This window comes from Oryza glaberrima, chromosome 1, assembly GCF_000147395.1.
Source record: "Oryza glaberrima chromosome 1, OglaRS2, whole genome shotgun sequence".
NCBI classification, from domain to species: domain Eukaryota; kingdom Viridiplantae; phylum Streptophyta; class Magnoliopsida; order Poales; family Poaceae; genus Oryza; species Oryza glaberrima.
In genome coordinates, this window is record NC_068326.1 from 7,298,707 (window position 1) to 7,320,226 (window position 21,520).

At 41.2% G+C, this 21,520-nt stretch overlaps 3 protein-coding genes across 4 annotated transcripts; all 3 read right to left on the reverse strand.

Annotated features, from left to right (window-relative positions):
- Window positions 1-227: 227 nt before the first annotated feature.
- On the reverse strand, window positions 228-2,548 carry LOC127760036 (uncharacterized). 2 transcript variants are annotated; one of them, XM_052284243.1, is made up of 2 exons: window positions 1,234-2,548; window positions 228-556 (listed from the first exon to the last, which is right to left on the reverse strand). In XM_052284243.1, exons 1-2 carry the CDS (start codon window positions 2,546-2,548, stop codon window positions 543-545), a joined length of 1,329 nt encoding a protein of 442 aa, XP_052140203.1. In that variant the 3' UTR covers window positions 228-542. The 2 variants fall into 2 exon arrangements, with proteins under 2 accessions (XP_052140203.1, XP_052140204.1); XM_052284244.1 differs by having other exon boundaries at window positions 229-594.
- Window positions 2,549-10,784: 8,236 nt separating this feature from the next.
- LOC127759288 (uncharacterized) lies at window positions 10,785-11,945 on the reverse strand. Its single transcript, XM_052283969.1, has one exon. The coding sequence runs from the start codon at window positions 11,943-11,945 to the stop codon at window positions 10,785-10,787; it is 1,161 nt and encodes a 386-aa protein (XP_052139929.1).
- A 1,032-nt stretch (window positions 11,946-12,977) lies between these two features.
- LOC127781553 (uncharacterized) lies at window positions 12,978-15,847 on the reverse strand. Its single transcript, XM_052308554.1, has 3 exons — window positions 14,689-15,847; window positions 13,650-13,721; window positions 12,978-13,170 (listed from the first exon to the last, which is right to left on the reverse strand). Exons 1-2 carry the CDS (start codon window positions 15,845-15,847, stop codon window positions 13,660-13,662), a joined length of 1,221 nt encoding a protein of 406 aa, XP_052164514.1. The 3' UTR covers window positions 12,978-13,170; window positions 13,650-13,659.
- Between the last annotated feature and the right edge of the window lie 5,673 nt (window positions 15,848-21,520).

A 21,520-nucleotide genomic window follows, 5' to 3' on the forward strand; every position in this document is an offset into this window, starting at 1 on the left:
GCAAGTTTAGCTGAGAAAATAGGGTGAAGTTCATAGAGCAGTGTAAGCTATAGCATGGATCACCAAACGCACGAAAGCAATAGAACCACACTCAAGAGAGCGTAACAGCATTGCAGCTTTAGCCTTTAGGGCACTGAAACTCTGAAAGCGCATCGCTTGAAGTAACTCAAGAGACAATATTGTTCCATCCAAAGACACAAATTAGCCAAGTAATATAGCTTAGCATACATGAGATGGTAATAAGTTAATAACCTCACATAGCATTACAATTCCAAGCGTAACAGTACTGCATCAAATAATCTGTATGGATGACAAGCTGCAGGAATTACTGAAAGAGTCATGGCATTACAATTCCAAGCGTACATTTGGATTACAGTTCTTCATCCATGAAAGTAAGGATACAACTAATAGATATAAAAGGCATTGCAAGATATTCCAAATTCTACCTAACATTTCACCAACTGATGAACAAAAAACAGCATAAGTTACTGAGCACACTAGGACCCCCACCATTGTCAAAAAACCAGCCATCGATGCAGAGTTTACCATACCAGACCTTCACAAAACATCATATGGTCAGTACTCAGTTCGAACCTGGATCAAAGAAAATTTGGCACAAGATATTAGTAATACTGGTGGGCACTCAGACAAATTTATCTAGACTTTGTAACTGATCAAACAATATAAAATGAAAACACATCTACAGTTACTATTTGGATGGCACAGGCCACAAAGTGTGTGACGAAATACATGGCGTGAGAGATGGTTGTAGAGACCAAACAAGAAAATAGCAGTGGCTATCGAGTTCAGATGTCATTTTCTGTATAATCAAGATAACAATACTATTGACAGAAACAGAAGCATCAACATTAAGAAGTATCACTTCTAGAAAACAGAATGTAAGAAAGGGTATGATTTTCGGACACTGTGCAAAATCATACTCCATCTGGATGGAATAACACATGACCCCACATTTATGCAACAGGCTTATGCAGATACTACATCTGAATGGAATGATGTGCTACAGCAAAATACATCACAAATTTACAATGCACAAAAGCCATATGAGAGCGATGATAACTTTAAAAGAATGAATGAACAAGATATCAATGGAGTGATCAAGGTGCATAAGCAATAAATCAACACATTGTTGTCAAGTACACAAATGGGATTGTAATTCATCCAGAAATATGCACCTCAGATGCCAGGATGCGTGGTGACCGTGGTCATTACCTGAGGAGAGCGCCGGTGGCAGCTCCCAAGCGCGGACGAAGCGAGTAGCGAGGACCTCGCTCGGCGGCGCGACCAGCTCGTAGACCTCACACCCCACAACCTTGCGCGCGCGCACGTCGACGCCGAAGAGGTGCTCCTCCAGGAAGAAGTAGACCACGTCCGGGTTCTCGGGGTGGATGAGCGCGAGCACGGGGATCTTGTCTGGCAGCCCGGTCGCCTTGTAGCTGTCGTCGGCCCAGATCTCGGCGAAGCTCGCCTCGTGCTCCAGTGTCCACTCCTCGGAGTCCGGATCGGCCAGCGTCCACACGCTGATCTTGTGAGGACCGCGCTGATGGGGAGCGGTCGCCTTGTACATGTCCACGAACCGCAGCTTGCCGGCGCTCACCCTCACGCAGCGGTACTTGTCGAGCACTCCCCAAGCTTCCCTGCACCTCAGCTCCTTGCCCGGCGGGAGAGGAACGAAGCGCAGCGCCGGCGCGGGGGCGAAGGGGTCGCAGGTGATGAGGCACCAGGAGAGGTCGACGAACCAGAGCCTCCCGGAGTGCGAGACGGCGCCGTTGGGGGCCAACTGCCGGGGAGGGAACGGGTAGGCGACCTCCTTCTCGACCCACTCGCCGACGTCGGAGGAGAAGCAGAGGAGCGTGGCGTGGTCGGCGTGGAGGATGGGCTGGAGCTCGGCGACCACGTAGCGGCCGCCGCCGTCGGGGGAGGCGAGGAGTCCCATGTGGCCCATGTGCATGACGAGCTCCGGGTCGGGGAGAGCGACCGCGGTGGCCGTGGCGGCGTCGAGGACGAAGTAGCCCGGGACGAACTGGCGCCACATGAACTCCTGACGGCCGGGGCGGTCGATGACGGTGGGGCCCTTGGCGCGGCCCTGGTCGGCGTGGAGGAGGAGGAGGCCGGAGGGGTCGGCGGCCATGACGCTGGGGAAGTTGTCGGACGTGGTGGCGTTCGGGAAGATCCGCGAAGGGATGGTGAGCAGCGAGACGCGCGGGGGCGCCTTGAGCGCGAGGGAGAGATCGGCGCCCGCAGGGATCCCGCCCCCGGCCCCCTTCTCGTCGGCGCCGCAGACGCGCGGGATGCTGCCCAGGATCACCCACGTCGACGGCGGCGGCGACGCGGACGCCATCGTCTCGGCTGGCGACGAGGCGGAGGAGGAGAAGGGCGCGCGGGTGAGGCCTAGCGGTTCCGCGTACGCGTATGCCGCGGCGGCTGCGGCGGCGGCAACGGCGGCGGAAGTGGTGATACCGTGTGGAGGCGTGGAGGTGGAGGTGGTGCAGAGGCGCAGCAGCAGCAGCCTTTGTAGTTTGAACATCGCGGCGCGTCGAGTCCTCGGGATTCTCTCCTCGCGTCGTGGAGCGTGGCCAAATAATGATCCGAGCCGTAACGATCGATCGATCGATCGATCGGTGCCGCGTGTCGGGTTTCGGGAGTTGAGAGGATCTCTCGGCCGTAGTCGTCGTCTCCGTGATCACGTATCGCTCGCTGCTTTTTCTCCCTTTCTCCGCGCTGCTTTTTCTCCCTTCCTCTGCGCCTAGTGCTCCCTTGACCAGACAGGAAAGAGCTGAATACGAGTAGTAAATACATGGAAATCAAAATTGTGTGACTAGTAGCGGTGCTCTACTTAAATTAGAGCTTCTTTAAAACTGTGGATTTTCAAGATGCATGGGAAATACCCCTGATTAGAGTGCTCTAACATCTTTTATTCTACATTTTGAAAAAAATATAGAAATAACTATTTGATGGAGCGTATGAAAAAACACATAATTAAAAGAGATATAGACAAAATATTTATCCATGAGGTTGGAGCTTATATTGGAATTCCTCGATAACTCCTATGTTTTGAGCCAATTCAAAGGTATTTCATACGATTTTTGGATAGTTATTCCTTCGATCCAAATGGCTATGTAGGAAAACTTTTATAGGACTAAAATTCTTCAACCTAGCCCTTATACATACTCTGACCCCCTTTTTTCTAATTAAGATACAAATTTTATTTTGATTTCCGTTAACACATTTTAAACCGCTCCACGATAGACTTCGTGCGAAAACTTTGTATGTAGTGCCTGTTTGGTATAATTCTAACTCCTAAATTTAGCTTCAGGAGTTGAGTCTGGAGTGGAGTTGTGGAGCTGCCTAAAGCCCTAAACCTAGCTTTACAACTCTAGTTCATTTTGTGAGAGAGTTTCACCTAGCTCCGTTCCCAGTTTTGGTGGAGCTGAAACTATTTGGCTGAGCTGTAGCTCCAGGATGGGTGGAGCTGGAGCTAGAGCTAGGGGTGTAAGTGGCTAACCCGCGAAACCCACTTATAGGCTAAAATAAGCCGCGAACCCGATTATTTTGACCTACAAGTGGGTTCGTGGCTAACCCACTTACACCTCTAGCTGGAGCTGTGCCAAACAGGTCCGTATAAGTTGTTTTAAAATATTAGATAAATCAATTTTCAAGTTCATAATAATTAAAATTCATTAAATATGAACTAATGAATTATTTTCCTGTCGTAATTTTATGTTTTCGTGTCCTAGTACCTCTGTACTCTGTACGCGGTAGAGGTGAACAAGGGAAAACAAGCATGTGTAGAAGCAAGCCATGTGTAGAGAGTGGCTTGCTACTCCTATACAGTACTGTACACCACCAGTACAGTATGCACAGCAGCAAGCCATGTGTAGAAGTTGCACAGGGGAAGAGAATCCTCTCTGACATTGGATAAAGGACCTGTGCAGGGTGGAGTGTGCAGGAGGGGCAGGGCTTGAAGCTTGCAGAGTTGCAGGGGCGCAGGTCCTTCGAGCGCTTTTCTCCATACACGGACAAAACGGAGCCCTTCCCATAGAACTACTCCGTACCTTCCATGGTTTGGCTTGGCCTTGGTGCTGTGCTGCACTAGAGCTTTGTTGGCTTTGCAGGACTTCTGCTTTTCTTCTCACCGCGGCAGAGATTGATCACGGCCAGATTTTTGTTGGGATGGTGAAGCAAAGGATGTGGACTGGAAGTTGAAAAAAAAAGGGGACAAATACCTTTTTGAGCTCTCTTTGGAGAAGGAATTTGTCTTTTCTAGTATATTTTTTTCTTTTTCGTACTTCATGTGGCATCATATTTTGAGTTTTTTTTTTGTGTATGTGTGTGGTGCTACTAGTCGTAGTGTTGCACGTCTTATAATTTGTTTCACATTTTTTTGTGTGTTGATTTGATGGACGTTTTGAGTTTGGTAGCACGGTCGCCTTGTGCAATCTCAAATTCTCAATACTAGCAATCGTAGCATCGGAACGGGTAGTGGGCAACTTGCCCAGCCTTGTTCACCTGTCATCTCCATGGCAGCCTTTGACAAGAAAAAGATTTGCTCGAAACGCGAACCTGTGGAATTCCCTTCTCAGGATGAAAAAAGGGTAAACACGGCTAAAGTATCGGGACGTACGGCGAGGAGCACACCGTGTGCACTCGATTCTGCAAATTAAATGGCAGTGGCACCACGACGCACCACCACGACATACCCAACTTAATTACTTAATCGCGACTCTTAGTGATCCAGCAGTTGAAAATTTGGAATGCTGGCACTCGCATGACATAACGAATTAGTTACACAGTGAACCGGGATATGAATTAATCTCTCGAGGAGATTTCCACTTGTATATATATTTTTGTCTCAGATTCGATACAAAATGGTTGTAAAAAAGTTTCAAAAATTAATAATATAGAGTATAATGATGTATATATCAGTTTACCAAAATCAAGTTCAAAATCGATCTAACACATTGAGGAAAAGAACATATTCTAAAGTGACTGCCTGACTAGTACTACCATTACTATTTTGGATTTGTAGGATTTGCATTTTTTTCCTTCTTGATGTATGATTTGAGTTCAAGCTTAATTTTTTTATTGCCATTTCCATATTCTGCTAATGGTGTGAACATTTTAAGATTTTATTTAAGAATTTAATGGTGTATTCGAACAAACCTTGAGGGATTAATGGTGTGTTTAGTTCACGTCAAAATTAGAAGTTTGATTAAAATTGGAACGATGTAATGGAAAAGTTAGAAGTTTGTGTGTGTAGGAATAATGTGATGGAAAAGTTGAAAGTTTGAAGAAAAAGTTAGGAACTAAACCAGGCCTAAACCAGTTTCCCCATTAAACCATGCAATGCATGAAATAATAGACAATAATTCCACTTAGCTAACAAATGAGAGAGTTTTGCAAAGAGTGAAATACATGGGTGTTCTCTCTAAACTTATGCAGGTGTATCATCTATATCCTCAAACTCCCAACATGTATTTTTAGAACACTAAACTTATCGTATGTAATATATAGGTCCAAACGGGTTTTAACTTGCATCCCGAACACAGTCTACTCTGCTTATCTAGGTGCCTGAATGCCTGAAAATTTAATCTGCTCTCCCATTCCTAGACGCGTACGAATCCGGACGACATCCTGGACGGACGGGCGGGGCAGGCGACGGTGGCGACATGGTCCGGCAAGCACGCGCGCGGCGGCGTCGGCAACCGCGGACTCGCGAGCGGCCCGTGGCACAGAGACGGGCGCAGGCGTAGGCCACCTCGCAGGCCGCGCGGCACGCGCGCGTGCAGCCGGCCCGGGAGGTGTCATTGCCACACCGACGTACGCACGCAACGCACCGTGGGCTTGATTTGAGACGTTTTTCGCCATGAACGCCGTGCGGGCTAGCTGCCCGCGCGATCGCCGTTTCGCGCGCGGCCGCGTAGCGGTTGTACGCCCGCGCACACGTGATTCGCCGTGCGCGGTAAAGCCGTAACTCCCCCGGTTGGACGATGCTCCACCTAATGCACAGTGCGTCAGTTCATGTGACCTAGCCGATCGATCAAGCTGGAGGGCGACGCTGCTACGCCTACGCACTGTGTGCTGCATACTACTCCGTATGTATGTGGAGTACTCGCCTTTGGAGTCGACTAGAGAGCGTTTCTACAGGTTTGGCCGTGACGCCGTGTGGGTCCACCGCATTGGCGAGATGCTGTTTCTACAGCATGCATCCCGTTTCTTTCATGGTTGGGCCGTTGGACTAACCCAAACCATTAAATTATGTCTTCTTAAACTTAAATAATCGAATTTATTCTTTCTGCATACATGTTCATCTCTCTTGGGCTAACTGTGTTCCAACTTCTTATATCTTCCATATATAAAAAGAATCAGTCCTAGTTTTGAAATTTTTGAAATTAGATATATGCATATCCAAATTAATACTACTAGCTAGGAGTTACTCCCGTCATTAGATGAGATATATCAGTACAATGCATCTAGACAGAGTCCGTGTATCAGAATATGTTCCATCCAATTCGGTTGCTATATTTTGGAACAGAGAGAATATTTTTTTTACTGTAGGTGTTAATGAGCCCTATTATATATTTGTTATCGGTCACATCTGAATGAAAAATGAAGTACTAGTAGAGTACTACATTTATTCGAAAATAAGTTAATCTATTACAGAATATGACATATTATAATATTATGAATCTGTACAAGTACATGAATCTGTCCAAATTCATTATATTAGGATATGTTATATCCGATACTAGATCAATTCATTCTAAGACTAAGGAGTACTCTTTCCATTCTAAAAAAAACTTAACCCAGTATGAAATGAGACATAATTTAGCACAACGAATTTGGACAGGAATCTAACCAGATTAACCAGGAATCTAACCAAGATTATATGCCACTAATTATATTTTTTTGGGGGAATGAGGGAGTGGCATATGCCACCTTCCAGTCAAACAAACCAAGATTCGGACATGCAACAGATTCAGTGTCGCTTATTGTTCGGACATGCAGCATATACTCCAGTAGTACTCCTTTTTTTATTATAAGTACTCCGTATAAAAATAAGAAATGTAAACTGGGAACAGATTCATTGTCCAACTATACGAAGGCAAACTAGTAGTACTAATTTATTAGGAAAATAATGAGCATTTCAAATGTACCCAAGAAAATGTCAAGAAAAATACACATAAAATTTGACCAAACAACTCAGTCATGTAATCTGACCGGTATGTGCTGTGCATTTGTTTTAACCAAGAACTAGCATGGTGGCCCGCTTAGATTACGCGGCTAGCATCATTATATTTTCTCTCATATAATAGCATATATGTTTTTTCAATATATTATTCAAATATATTAAAATAAAAACATAATTTTAAATTTTATACTAACTTTACAAAACTACTAATGTGTAATATTCATATTGTATTTTATATATGTGTTAGTTATTAATTATTTTTAATATCAAATTTTAGTTTTTTGTAAATTATATTCTTATATGGACTCTAGACTCGTCTTTCAATATTTCTTTTTTTTTAATTCCGAATTTTCATTATCTGTAAATTGTATTTCTATATAGAGTCTAGGCTCTTCTTCCAGTATTATTTATTTTTAACTCTGAAATTTTATTATTTCTAATTGCATTTCTATGTGAACTCTAAACTCATCTTTCAATATTCATTGATTTTTAATTTTGATTTCACCTACTTCGAAATTGTATTTTTATATTAACTTTAGACTCTTCTTCCCATGTTTCTTTCTAATTTTGAATTTTAGTTATTTATAAATTTTATTTTTATACGAACTCTAAACTCTACTTTTAATTTTATTATATTTATTCTGAATTTTAGTTAATTTTAAATTTCTATATGAACTCTATACTCTACTTCTAATATTCCTTATTTTTAATTCCAAATTTCTATTATTTCCTAATTGTATTTCTATATGGACTCTATACTCTACTTCTAATATTCCCTATTTTTAATTCCAAATTTCTATTATTTCCTAATTGTATTTCTATATGGACTCTGTACTCTACTTTTAATATTTCTTATTTTTAATTCCGAATTTCAATTATTTCCTAATTGTATTTCTATATGGACTCTATATTCTACTTCTAATATTTCTTATTTTTAATTCCGAGAATTTCAGTTCTTTCCTAATTGTATTTCTATATGGACTCTATATTCTACTTCTAATATTCCTTATTTTTAATTCCGAATTTCAGCTCTTTCTAAATTGTATTTCTTTATATGGACTCTAGTATCCTCTTTTAATATTCCTTATTTTTTAATTCCGAATTTTAGCTATTTCTAAATTATATTTCTCTATGGACTCTGCTTTTTCTTTTTCTCTGATTAATGTGAGAATTTCTAGGCTATGAGAGCGAACGTGGAGGCTCCTTTTCTATTTCTTTAATAATATAACTAGCATGGTGGCCCGCGCAGATTGCGCAGCTAGCATCATTATATTTTCTCTCATATAATAGTATATATGTTTTCTCATTATATTATTCAAATATATTAAAATGACAACATAATTTTAAATTTTGCAATAACTTTACAAACTACTAATGTGTAATATTCATATTGTATTTTATATACGCGTTAGTTATTAATTATTTTTAATATCAAATTTTAGTTATTTGTAAATTATATATATTCCTATATGGGCTCTAGACTCGTCATTTAATATTTCTTTTTTTATTTCCGAATTTTCTGTAAAATGTATTTCTATATAGACTCTATGCTCTTCTTCCAATATTATTTATTTTTATTTTTGAATTTTTATTATTTATAATTGTATTTCTATGTGGACTCTAAACTCATCTTTCAATATTCTTTAATTTTTAATTTCGAATTTCAGTTACTTTTAAATTGTAATCCTATATTGACTTTAAACTCTTCTTCCCATGTTTTTCTTAATTTCGAATTTTAGTTATTTGTAAATTGTATTTTTATACGGACTCTAAACTCTACTTTTAATTCTATTATGTTTATTTCAAATTTTAGTTAGTTTTAATTTCCTATATGGACTCTATACTCTACTTCTAATATTCCTTATTTTTTAATTCTGAATTTTGATTTTTTTCTTAATTGTATTTCTATATGGACACTGTACTCTACTTCTAATATTCCTTATTTTTTTAATTCCGAATTTCTATTTTTTTTCTTAATTGTATTTCTATATGTACTCTATACTCTACTTCTAATATTCCTTATTTTTAATTCCAAATTTTTATTACTTCATAATTGTATTTCTATATGGACTCTATACTCTACTTCTAATATTCCTTATTTAAATTATATATATTCCTATATAGACTCTAGACTCGTCTTTTAATATATTTTTTTTAATTTCGAATTTTCTGTAAATTGTATTTCTATATAGACTATATGCTCTTCTTCCAATATTATTTATTTTTATTTCTGAATTTTTATTATTTCTAATTGTATTTCTATGTGGACTCTAAACTCATCTTTCAATATTCTTTAATTTTTAATTTCGAATTTCAGTTACTTTAAGCTCTTCTTCCCATGTTTTTCTTAATTTCAAATTTTAGTTATTTGTAAATTGTATTTTTATACGGACTCTAAACTCTACTTTTAATTATATTATGTTTATTTCAAATTTTATTTTGTTTTAAATTCCTATATGGACTCTATACTCTACTTCTAATATTTCTTATTTTTTAATTCCGAATTTCTATTTTTTTTCTTAATTGTATTTCTATATGGACTCTGTACTCTACTTCTAATATTTCTTATTTTTAATTCTGAATTTCAGTTATTTCCTAATTGTATTTCTATATGGACTATATATTCTACTTCTAATATTTCTTATTTTTAATTCCGAGAATTTCAGTTCTTTCCTAATTGTATTTCTATATGGACTCTATATTCTACTTCTAATATTCCTTATTTTTAATTCCGAATTTCAGCTCTTTCTAAATTGTATTTCTTTATATGGACTCTAGTCTCCTCTTCTAATATTTCTTATTTTTTAATTCCAAATTTCAGCTATTTCTAAATTGTATTTATATATGGACTCTAGTCTCCTCTTCTAATATTCCTTATTTTTTAATTCCGAATTTCAGCTATTTTTAAATTGTATATCTATATGGACTCTGCTTTTTCTTTTTCTCCGATTAATGTGAGAATTTCTAGGCCATGAGAGCGAACGTGGGGGCTCCTTTTTCTATTCCTTTAATAATATAATAGATAGATAGCCAATAACTTTTTTTTCCTTTTGAGAGGAACATTACACCACTTCTTTTTTTTTGTGAGGAACAGTACACCAGAATTTTTTCCCATGGAAGTGCACTTGAACAGAGCAAAGATCAATGAACATCAAACTTGAAATTCAGTATCAATATAGACTAGAGAAAAAAAAGATGCGAGTATGATCATCAAGGATGCTGGTGCAACTACTGATCAATAAAACAGCCATGATGAGCATGCATATGAGCAGTAACACATTGCAAGACAGTGAACGTTAAAAATTCAGAAATGAAGAACAATGGATGAAGTAATCCGGTCAACCTATTCTGAATGCAGTTACAGTGTTTAGTGTTAGCACATCAGAGCGCATCTCTCCCGCCATTGCCAACAGGAGGCATACTATCTAGGTGAATTCTTTGGCAGTTAATTCGCTTGCTGAAGACATACGTGTTCCATCAAATTTGCCGACTCAGTTGCTCAAGATCGAGTAGTAAACCCCCCACAAAAAATCAGGCACGATTATGCAACAAACTCACCAGAAGCTAGCACCTAGCACCGGAAGGCCGGAATGTTCTTCCAAAGACGCACGAATCGGGACGAGTGGTAAGCCATCGGCGGGTGCAGCATCTCGAAGAACTGCCACTCCAGGACCCTGCACTGGCCCAGATGCACGCCGAACAGCCGCGAGTGCAGGAAGAAGTAGGCCACATCGCCGGGGTGCTCCGGGTGGATGAGCGCCACCGTGGGGATATCCGGCGGCAGCTTGGTCGCCTTGTAACCCTCGTCGGCCCAGATCGCCTTGAAGCTCGCCTCGCAGTCGAAGCTCCACGTCCCGGCATCCTCGTCGAGCAGCGTCCACATGCTGACGATCGGGTCGACGCCGTCGCGCTCGTCGATCTCCACGTACCGCAGCTCGCCGAAGTTCAACCCCACGCACCGGCTCTTCTCGAGGTCCCGGCCGCCCGTGCCCGGTGGCAGCTCGCGGCCGACCGGGAGCGGGACGAAGCGCAGCTCACGGTGGGCGACGCTGAGATCCAAGGCGAGGAAGCCGTACGAGAGATCCACCCACCAGATCTCCTTGGGCCACACCACCACGCCGTTGCCGCCCCATGGACGGTCGCGCGGCGGGTAGTTGAGCTCCAGGTTGCTCCAGGCTCCAGAGGCAGAGGAGTACAGGAGCAGCGTGGCGTGGTCGGCGCCGACGACCGTGGGGTGGAGATCGGCGACGAGGTAGGCGTCGCGCGAGATGCTGGCGAGGCAGGCGTTGCCGGGGTGGAGGATGGGGAGGCCGGGGTCGGGGAGGCGGGTGGACTTGTGCGTGCGCGTGTCGCAGATGAAGTACGCCTTGGGGAGCAAGCCATGGCGGTGATCGCCGTCGCCGAGCGGCCGACGATGGTAGAAGCCGTCCAGGACGGGCGGCTCCGGTTCGGGCCCCTGCGTGGCGCAGAGGAGGAGGCGGCCATGGCAGTCGCCGCCGGCGACGTAGGGGTGGTCGTCGATGGTCTTGCGGCGCGGGGCGATGCTCCGGTGCACGACGAGGCGGGTGGCGCCCGGGGGTAAGCGGAACTTGAACCCGTTGTCGAATCCCGGCTTGAAGTAGCCGTCCTGGACGACGTGTGGCACGCAAGCGAGGACCATCCATAGCTCGCTCCCGTCCTCCGTCACCCACTGCCCCTTCCACCGCTTCCACGCCGCCACGTCATCATCCATTGCAAGCGTGGGTTTGGGTCGTTGGAGAGGCGTGTGCGCGGAGCGTGGAGAAGGGGCGAAAAGAATTTTCCGGCAGTTTGGTGGTCACGTTTTGTGCTGCGGCTGTCCCCGTCACTCGTGTACTTATATAGTGGCGACTCAGCGTGCGTGGCGTGGTGGTTTGCAGCTTGTGAGATGGCGTCCGTGGACGACATGAGACACGGCCGTACACGATCTGTTTCGTTTCGAACTGAAAGTACAGAGAACGCAGTTGGTTGCAGCTTTGTGAGATGGCGTCGTGCACTCGTTTGGAACCCCGCGCGCACCAATGAACGAGTACGAGGGACAGCGCCGCTGAGGCGCACGCGTGACAACGTGAGTAGTACGTACCTACGCCACGGCGAAAAATGCGCGCACGGGCACGGATAGATCGGCTGATCAAGCTCTTCTCCTTGCACCGCTGCAACTGCGTGATGGTTCAAAGACGGACCAACGCGCCGCGCCGAGCCCATCGCAGCATGTGACGCTGAAATGATCAGCGCGTCTCCCGTACTGGAGGGGGGATGTTTGTGACATCAACACGCTGCACCAGATCTAACGTTTCCGACATAAGGATGTAAGTGGATAGTTCTACTACCCACATAAAAACCCGTTTGTTAGTCTATTTTTTTATGGTAATATAATTTTTTTTAAAAAAATGAACTAGAAGTGAAATAAATGGAAAAAAAAAAGGTCCGGTTGCCCGCCCCGCTTGCACCCCTCTGGACATAGCAACAATTAATTGGGCATAATTCTCTTGAGCAAGTGGCAATCTATCACCCAGACTTGTCGATAATGGATCTGCATACTGCAGTTGCACGATACTACGATGATAATCCGAGAGAGAGAGAGAGAGAGAGAGAGAGAGAGAGAGAGAGAGAGAGATCTCGCAACGGGGATTCGGACAGCATCGTTGCAGCTTTCCAAGAGATTAGATGCAAACAATCGAAAAACCAACAAATTTAAGACGATTGACAATCTACATTTAGGAAAAACAAATGGTGCTATGAAATATCCCAACATAGGTCCACGAAATACAGAATGCATAAATGTTCCACTTAACGATACTCATGGTCATTAGATCATTTGTTCAACGATCAGCAAATCATCAGGACAAAGTCATGACCGGCCGGTGAGCTAGACTTAGCTGAATTCCTCGTACTCAACGGAGGAGCACCTTTTTTTTCCCCCTTTTAATCGTCATAACCTTCAAAACATGCACAAATGATGGAAATGTTACAACAAGGTAAATTTACTTCCATGAAACTAATATCAATTTTTAGGGGAAAAAACTTTCATGCATGTGTAGTTTAATCGAGAGTTATTTACACTAATTACTAAGGTAGTTTACACGTTGTTTGTTATCTAAAAAACTTTCACACGTCCTTATCTAAAATAAAATGGTTCACATGCATCTGTAGTTACCTCCTCAAATACCTACAAACTTTCTTGATTGAAGAGGTACCGAGAGGTGTGGTACCTCGTCAAAGTATCTTTAAAAATTAATTTTCTTGACTGAAGCTAGCACTATAAACTATATTTTAGAAAATAAACACTGCAAACTATTGCCTCACAAATTCCCTTAAGTTAGATAATGCTATGTACATGAGGCTTAATATATGAGAGTAGCGTGACATACTTAAGTCTTCAAAAAAAAAAAAGCGTGATATACTTGAATATGTTCACCTTTGTCTAATTAAGACGCGCGGATCCCTCGTTCGCTGGGCGCGTAAGTACCTTTTTTCTGATTGTTAGAAGCTTCAAGACAAGCAAACAGATGGAAATGTTAATTCAACATTTCCATTACTCTTATTTATATTTACTTAATCACCTTAAAGAGTTCACAAGCAGTTAGCAGGATTTTATTGCTACTAGGTAAGAAAATGCATCTTGTCATAAAACAAGCATGTGCAGAGTTGAAAAATGATTCCAATGTTCAAGTATCTTGAAAAAAAAAATCTTCATTAGATTGTTTGTGGATGAACTCCTTAAACCTACACAATACATACGTACGTACGTGAAGCTTGATTATATAAGAGTATCATGTCAAACTTGGAAGTAGTTGTGACATTATCCCTACATTCAGGTTTAAACTGCCTTTGTACTCGGTCCAAACAAAATGCATAAGCAGATTACTTTGTGCTTGGCTGACTAAACACGAATTAAAACTGACAAAAAAGGAAATTTGTACCACGATATGATAATTAATATGACGATAGAGAATCTTGCAGCTACTGATCATTAAAACAAAGACATGACCAGCATATATATGAACACTAACACAGGGCAAGACTGGGTTGGAAAATTGAATATAGCATTCACCGAAGTACTATATCATTATATGTCGCAATGAGTTCTTAATCCGCAAGAAAGAACTTGCAAAACTGTGAACTGCAAAGTGCCATATAGTAAATTCAGTGAAACTTATCGCTCCAAAAATTTAAGAACACTAGACAGAGTAATACCATCAACCGCGTGCATGAACATGAAGTTGTAAAGCTAGCTACTTATATCACAGAGTGAATGTTGACTAGGCCTAGCTAAGTGAATCCTTAATTAGGTGTTCCATTTGCATGTTTTTTTTTGAGCAAATTTGCTTGCTTAATTAAGAGCCAAGACAGGCATGTTCCATCAAATTTGGCGCGATTCATGACTGACACCAAAGTACTAGCAGCTCACAGGGGTAGTTAACACAAATATCAGGCAAGATTATACAGTCACGTACCAGAATTTGAGACTGGGAGACGCCAGGCACGCACGAATCGGGACGAGTGGTAACGCATCGGCGGATTCAGCATCGCGAAGAACTCGCACTCCAGGACACTGCACGCGCGCAGGTCGACGCCGAACACCCGCGAGTGCAGGAAGAAGTAGGCCACCTCGCCGGGGTGCTCCGGGTGGATGAGCGCCACCGTGGGGACCTCCGGCGGCAGCTTGGTCGCCCTGTAGCCCTCGTCGTTCCAGATCGCCTTGAAGCTCGCCTCGCAGTCGAAGCTCCAAGTCCCGGCAAGCTGATCGAGCGTCCACATGCTGACCGCCGGGTCGCCGTCGCGCTTGTGGATCTGCACGTAACGCAGATCGTCGCGCCTCAGCCCCACGCAGCGGCACTTGTCGAGGTCCGCCGTGCCCGGTGGAAGCTCGCAGCCATCGGGGAGCGGGATGAAGCGCAGATCGTGATGGATGCCGGGGACGACGCGGCGGAGTTGGTCGAAGGCGAGGTCCGCGAGGTGGCCGTAGGAGAGATCCACCCACCAGATCATCATCTGGTGCACGACGACGCCGTTGCCGCCCCAGGGACGATCGCGCGGAGGGTAGTTGACCACACGGTCCTTCCAGACTCCAGAAGCCGAGTTGTACATGAACAGGATAGCCTGTTGGTCCCCGGGCGTAGGGTGGAGATCGGTGACGATGAACCCGCCGCTCGCAGTGCCGACGAGGCAAACGTTCCCGGGGTGGAGGATGGGGAGGGGGCGGTCGGGGAGGCGGGTGCACCTCCGGGTGCGCGTGTCGCAGATGAAGTACGCCATGGGGAAGCCGTGGTGCACGCCGAGCGGCCCACGGTAGAAGGCGTCGAGGACGGGAGGCTCCGGTTCGGGCCCCTGGCTGGCGCATAGGAGGAGGCGGCCATGGTGATCGGTGCTGGCGACGAAGTAGGGGTGGTCGTCGATGGTCTTGAGGCGCGGCGCGATGCTCCGGTGCACGGCGAGTCGGGTGGCGCGCGGAGGAATTTTCAGCTTGATCCCGCAATCAAAGCCCCGCGGACGGTCGCCGCGGACGACGTGCGGCACGCAAGCCATGACCATCCATTTCCGGTTCCTCGTCCACCAGTGCTTGTGCTTCGCCTGCTTCCCCGCCGATATCTGTTCATCTACCGCCTCGGACATGGCCGGAGAGAGAGAGAGAGAGAGAGAGAGAGAGAGAGAGAGAGAGAGAAGGATCTGGGTTGGTGTTTCAGAATTTGGCTTGGAGGAGAAGCGGAGCGTGGAGACGAGGAGGGGATCAGTTTGGTGCTCACGTTTTGTGCCCCTCCCGCCGCGCGCGGCTGTGTCGTGGGTTATATATTGTCGACTCGGCGTGTGGTGTTCCCCGTGGGCGGCACGCTTCGAGAACGAACAAAGAAGGCGGTTGGTTGGTGTGGACCGCAGTGTTGGTTGCAGGGTTTTTTTTTTTTTTTTTTTTTTTTTTTTTTGTGTGCGCGCGCCTGTGACGCCATCACTGAGTCCATCCGTCGGCTGGCAATCGCGTGGCGGCGGCGAGCGTTGTTTGGGCGGGTGGGCTAACGTACGGTGTCGGCTTGCTCCGGCGACCGCACGCGTTGTGTGGGTGAGTGGGTCGGCGAGCACGAGGCAGCGTCGCTGCGTCGGCGTGGGCTGCAACCACGCGCGGTCACCGTGAAGCATCAGTACGTGCGGGAAGCGCGTAGAAAAGGAGCATGATGTCGAGCGGGGGCAAAGGGAAGCGGACGGCCGGGGGGCACAGAAGAGTGCGAGGGAAGCCGGAACGGTGAGCAGGCGGCGGTGACGCGCAGGCGACAGTACGCGACGGCGCCGATGGTGGACAGGACTGCAAGCGAACAGCCCGGGTGTATAATAGTTCTCCCTCCGTTTTTTAATAGATGACGCCGTTGACTTTTTCTCACATGTTTGACTATTCGTCTTATTCAAAAAATTTACGTAATTATAATTTATTTTGTTATGAGTTGTTTTATCACTCATAGTACTTTAAGTGTGATTTATATCTTATACATTTGCATAAAATTTTTGAATAAGACGAATGGTCAAACATGTGAGAAAAAGTCAACGGCGTCATCTATTAAAAACGGAGGTAGTATATCTTTTGATGATTTTCCAGATAGTTGTATGAATGGACATTTGGTTGATTGACTTGATATTTGATTTTGAATTCGATATTTGAATTGGTAGAGACATTACAAATTTAAGGAAAATATGTGTTTGAGATTTTTTTTTATATTTGATATGAGGTTTGGATCTTGAATTGAATTTGAATAAGTCTAGGGGGATGGTGAACTGGGATGAAAATTAGGTTGAACTTTGAAGCGCGGATGCATTTGAATTAGATTTGATATTTTGGAGGATTTAGGTATGGAGAGATTAATAGAGAGACTTGAAAATAGGTTTTGCTTTTATTTTATAAAATACCTCCTTGAGGGATATCAATTCCTAAACATGGTTCTTACATAACCTTTAGAGCAATTCTACGGTCCTTGAGGAGGTACCATGAGGTACCAAAATTTACACTAATTTTGGTACCTTATGGTAGGTACCCTGAGGTACCAAATTTACAATAGAAAAAATGGTACTTTATGGTACCTCCTCAAGAACCGTAAAATTGCTCTAACCTTTAATTTGGATTTAGAACTTGGATGCACCTGGACAGATTTGTAGGGATTTTTGCTTTTTGAGAAAATTTTGTAAAGAATGGAATGGATAGAGAATTAAAAGGATCAATAAAGGATATGAATTAGGATAAAACTCTGAATAGTGGTTTAGGATGCTATTCGAATTTCAAAATTTTGAACACGAGAACTTTTATATGGGAGAGGATTTTTTTAATACGAATTTTAGGATCATAGGAAAGAATTAATTTGGCCATTGATTTTTTTAGTGGATAAAAATGGTAGGGAATAAGGAGATTTGATTAAAGCAAGAGTTGAATCTTAGCAAAATTGAGGATAAAAAAAGAATGTGTACATGTGATACATTTTTATGAGTAAAGTATAGGAGGACTGTTGATTAATTTTTGTAAAGGATTTAATTGCAAGGACTTCAACTACAAAATTCGAATACCATGAATTTAATTTAGAAGAAAACACCAAGACTTTGAGGTCACAAAGATTGATCTAATTGAGATCGTCTTTGGCAAAAAAAACCTAGATACAATCAAAGAACCATAGGATTTCATCAAAATAGTTTTCGATGGTTAAACGAAAACCGAGGCTTACACATTAGTATATAATTAGTTCTGGTTTTGCTATACATTTGTTGAAAAGAATTTCTCCAACAAATTTATCAAATGTAAGTACATATTGTAATTACACTGTAACTTTTTTTATATAAAACTTTCATATAATTTTGAACCAATAGATTTTCTTCAAGATTCATGAAAGCTGGGAAGGGAAAAATTATAGTGCATGCATGGATGAGGTGATTAATTTGGTCCTCCGACCTCCGCTTTGCAAAAACAGTGTGTTACGCTAGATTTTTAAAAGTTACATACAAGTTATATTATGGGAGAATAGCTAATATGGTCCCTAAAATTTCACTCATGGGTTATTTTAGTCCTTAATCTTTCATATTGTCTAAACAAGTCCTTTAAATTTGTCATGTGGGCTAATATAGTCCTTGGTCCCACCAAAATCGCCACATGGACATGCCATGTCACCTTCCTATGCAAAATCTATATGATTTGTCCAATTTACCCTTACGCATAGGAAAATAAAAAATAAAAGGAAAAAGTTAAAAAATATATGGTATATGCAATAGCAAAAGTATACCTCAAAATGGTGAAAAAAGAAGTATTTTTTTCCTATGGTTATGTCTAATTCACCCTTATATTTATTTTTCTATGATATACGTAAGGGTAAATTGGATAATTTATTATAGATTTTGCATGAATGATGACATGGCATATCCATATGATGGTTTTGGTGGACCCAAGGACTATTCTAGGTCTTATGACAATGGTTAAGGATTTCTTTGAACCATTTAAAACGTTAGGAACTAAACTGATCCTACAGAGAAACTTTAGGGAATAAAGTAGATATTCTCTCTTATATTATATTGTAATTACATGTGAATTATACTATATTTATGTCTAACAAATTTTATGAAAAAAGATATTGACTAGACCCTATGTATTACCTATTACAAAATTGAAAATGAGTTTTCTATTTGTTAAAGAAAGTTCTATCTATATAGAAAGTTTTTTTTTAAGAAAATATGCACTGTTTAGCAGTTTGGAAAATATATTAATGGTAAATAAGAAAGTAGCAAAATCGAAATAAAGGAAAGAACACACCCTTAACAGTATGTGATTATTATCGAAAAGGGTAGTACACAAACGTTCGTGGTTACCTAATCCAGCGAATAACTCAGAAGGGACACGCGAAACAGGAGGACACGCCATTTTCTTCCGTTTTCATCTTTTTCCCTTCTTTTTACGTGATTATTCTGTAATCCATTGCATCTTTTACGTGATTCTTCTATAATAAGTATTTCTATTTTTTTCCTTCACTTCTGTTTATTTCTCAGATTTCTTTTTTCGTTATACATAGTATATTTTAATATCTTCTTAACGGAAATTTTCTATACAAATAATTTCCGTGGAAACTTTCTATATATAATGAGACTTTATATATGTAAACTTTATATACGTATATATAGGCTTTGCATATGTAAAATTTATATACGTATATATAGGCTTTGCATATGTAAACTTTATATAGAAATTACATCATATTTAGAAAGTTTAGTGCAGAAATAACAAAATGCTAATGGGAAATTTTTTAAATGAATAATATTCTTGGAAAATTTCTATATATAGACTTTCTATATAGAGAGATCGATTTTATGTATGTAAACTTTATATATATGGACTTTGAATATATAAACTATATATATATATATATATATATATATATATATATATTGTATATGTATACTTTTTATATATAGACTTTGTATATGTAAACTTTATATAGAAATTATATCTATAATTCGAAAGTTTAGTGCATAAATTTTACTAGAAATAAAAAAAACTAAGATATTTTTCAAAAAAGAAATAATCCAATATGAACAAACCTCCTAACAGAAAAACGATAAAAGGAAAAGTTTATCTTTTCCCATCGCGTGATAGGAAAACGAGAAACCGGAAAACACCTTTTTTTGCGGCTCCGTTTTTCTTTTTGTCGTTTTCTGTTCGCTAGGTTCGTCGCTAGCGAGCATTCGTGCATTAGACATACCCGATTATTATGGTAGTAGCCATTGAGGCATGAAATCAATAGCACTAATAAATTTGTTATACTCCGTACGAGTTAACGGTGAAAGAAAGTACGTGTTAAGAGCAGGTACAATAGTGAGCTAATAGCCCGCTTTTTAGTACATGTGGCAGAGAGCTAAACTGCAGAGAGAGAAAAGCGGGCGACTAAATAGTCGCCGGCTGAGCACGCGCGCATATGTAAATCTACATGTCGTGGGGCCCATGCATGTCACAGCAACCAGTAGAAAAATAGGAGAGCAACATGCAGCATTACAACAAGAGAATAGGATGATTAAAAAATTAAAAGCTAATAGCCTGCTATTGTATGTCAGGTAGATTATTTATCTATTGAATGAGTTGTAAGTTTTGGGAGCCATCAGTCGGCGCCGTTATTAAACTTGCTCTAAGTGCTAGAGCTATACTACTACTCTGCCTCGTCAGCCTCGACCTCACCTTAGCTGACATTTGCATAAAACCTGAAGCTGTGAAGAAGACCCATCCTAAAGAGGAAACTCTTTTAATCACACGGTGGACGTCTACCCGTTTATTATATGCCATCTAAATAATTATAAAAAAATTGATAAGATTGATCAATATGTAATATATCACTCACAAACATACAAGTTCAAATTCAACTTCTATAAATTGTAACAAAAATAACAATTAAAACTAAATTAGTATAAGTATATTTGCAGTTGAATTTATTATTTTTGTTACAACTTATAGAAGTTGAATTTAAACTTACATGCTTGTGGGGTGATATATTACATATTGATCTATCTTATCAAGTGTTCTGAAATTTTTTTAAAACTATTTGGTTGACATATAATAAACGGGTGAATGTCCACAAGTGATTAGAAACCATCCTAAAGCCACTAGATGCGAGATTGCTAAGGGGCGATCTATCGCCCCTATCGGGCCCCCCTCTCCTCCATGTGGTTTCCTTTTTTTGGCACCGCATTACTTTTCTATTTTAGTAAATTTATACACCTAAAGTTTATACACCTCAAGTTTACACATCTAAAGTTTAGAGACCCAAAGTTTATAAATCAAAAGTTTATATATCCGATTCAAATTTAAATTTGAATTCAAATATTTTTAAATATAGTATTTATATACATTTAAAGTTTATAGACCCAAAGTTTATAAGTCAAAAGTTTACATACCCGATTCAAATTTGAATTTGAATTATATCCGATTCAAATTGAATTTGAATTCAAATATTTTTTTATATATAGCATTTCTATGCATCTAAAGTTTATACACCTAAAGTTTATATACACAAAGTTTATAAGTCAAAAGTTTACATACCCGATTCAAATTTGAATTCAAATATTAGTTTATAGGTCCAAAGTTTATAAGTCAAAAGTTTACATATATACCCGTTTTAAATTTGAATTTAAATTCAATTTTTTTTATATATAGTATTTCTATACATAAATTTTTTCAACTTTATGTTTTTTTATTTTTTTTTTAAAATTATGGTGTAGTAGGAAGAGAATGAGAGGAGGAAGGAAGAGAGTAGTATATAGGGGATGGGAGGTGATTAGCCGGCCCCC

Bases quoted from the DNA above. Each gene is read 5' to 3' on its own strand.
- LOC127760036 (XM_052284243.1), bottom strand. From the start codon at position 2,548: ATGTTCAAACTACAAAGGCTGCTGCTGCTGCGCCTCTGCACCACCTCC.
- LOC127759288 (XM_052283969.1), bottom strand. From the start codon at position 11,945: ATGGATGATGACGTGGCGGCGTGGAAGCGGTGGAAGGGGCAGTGGGTG.
- LOC127781553 (XM_052308554.1), bottom strand. From the start codon at position 15,847: ATGTCCGAGGCGGTAGATGAACAGATATCGGCGGGGAAGCAGGCGAAG. The intron at 13,722-14,688 runs GTACGTGACTGT...CTTGTCTTGAAG, and splicing joins TCTCCCAGTCTCAAATTCTG to CTTCTAACAATCAGAAAAAA.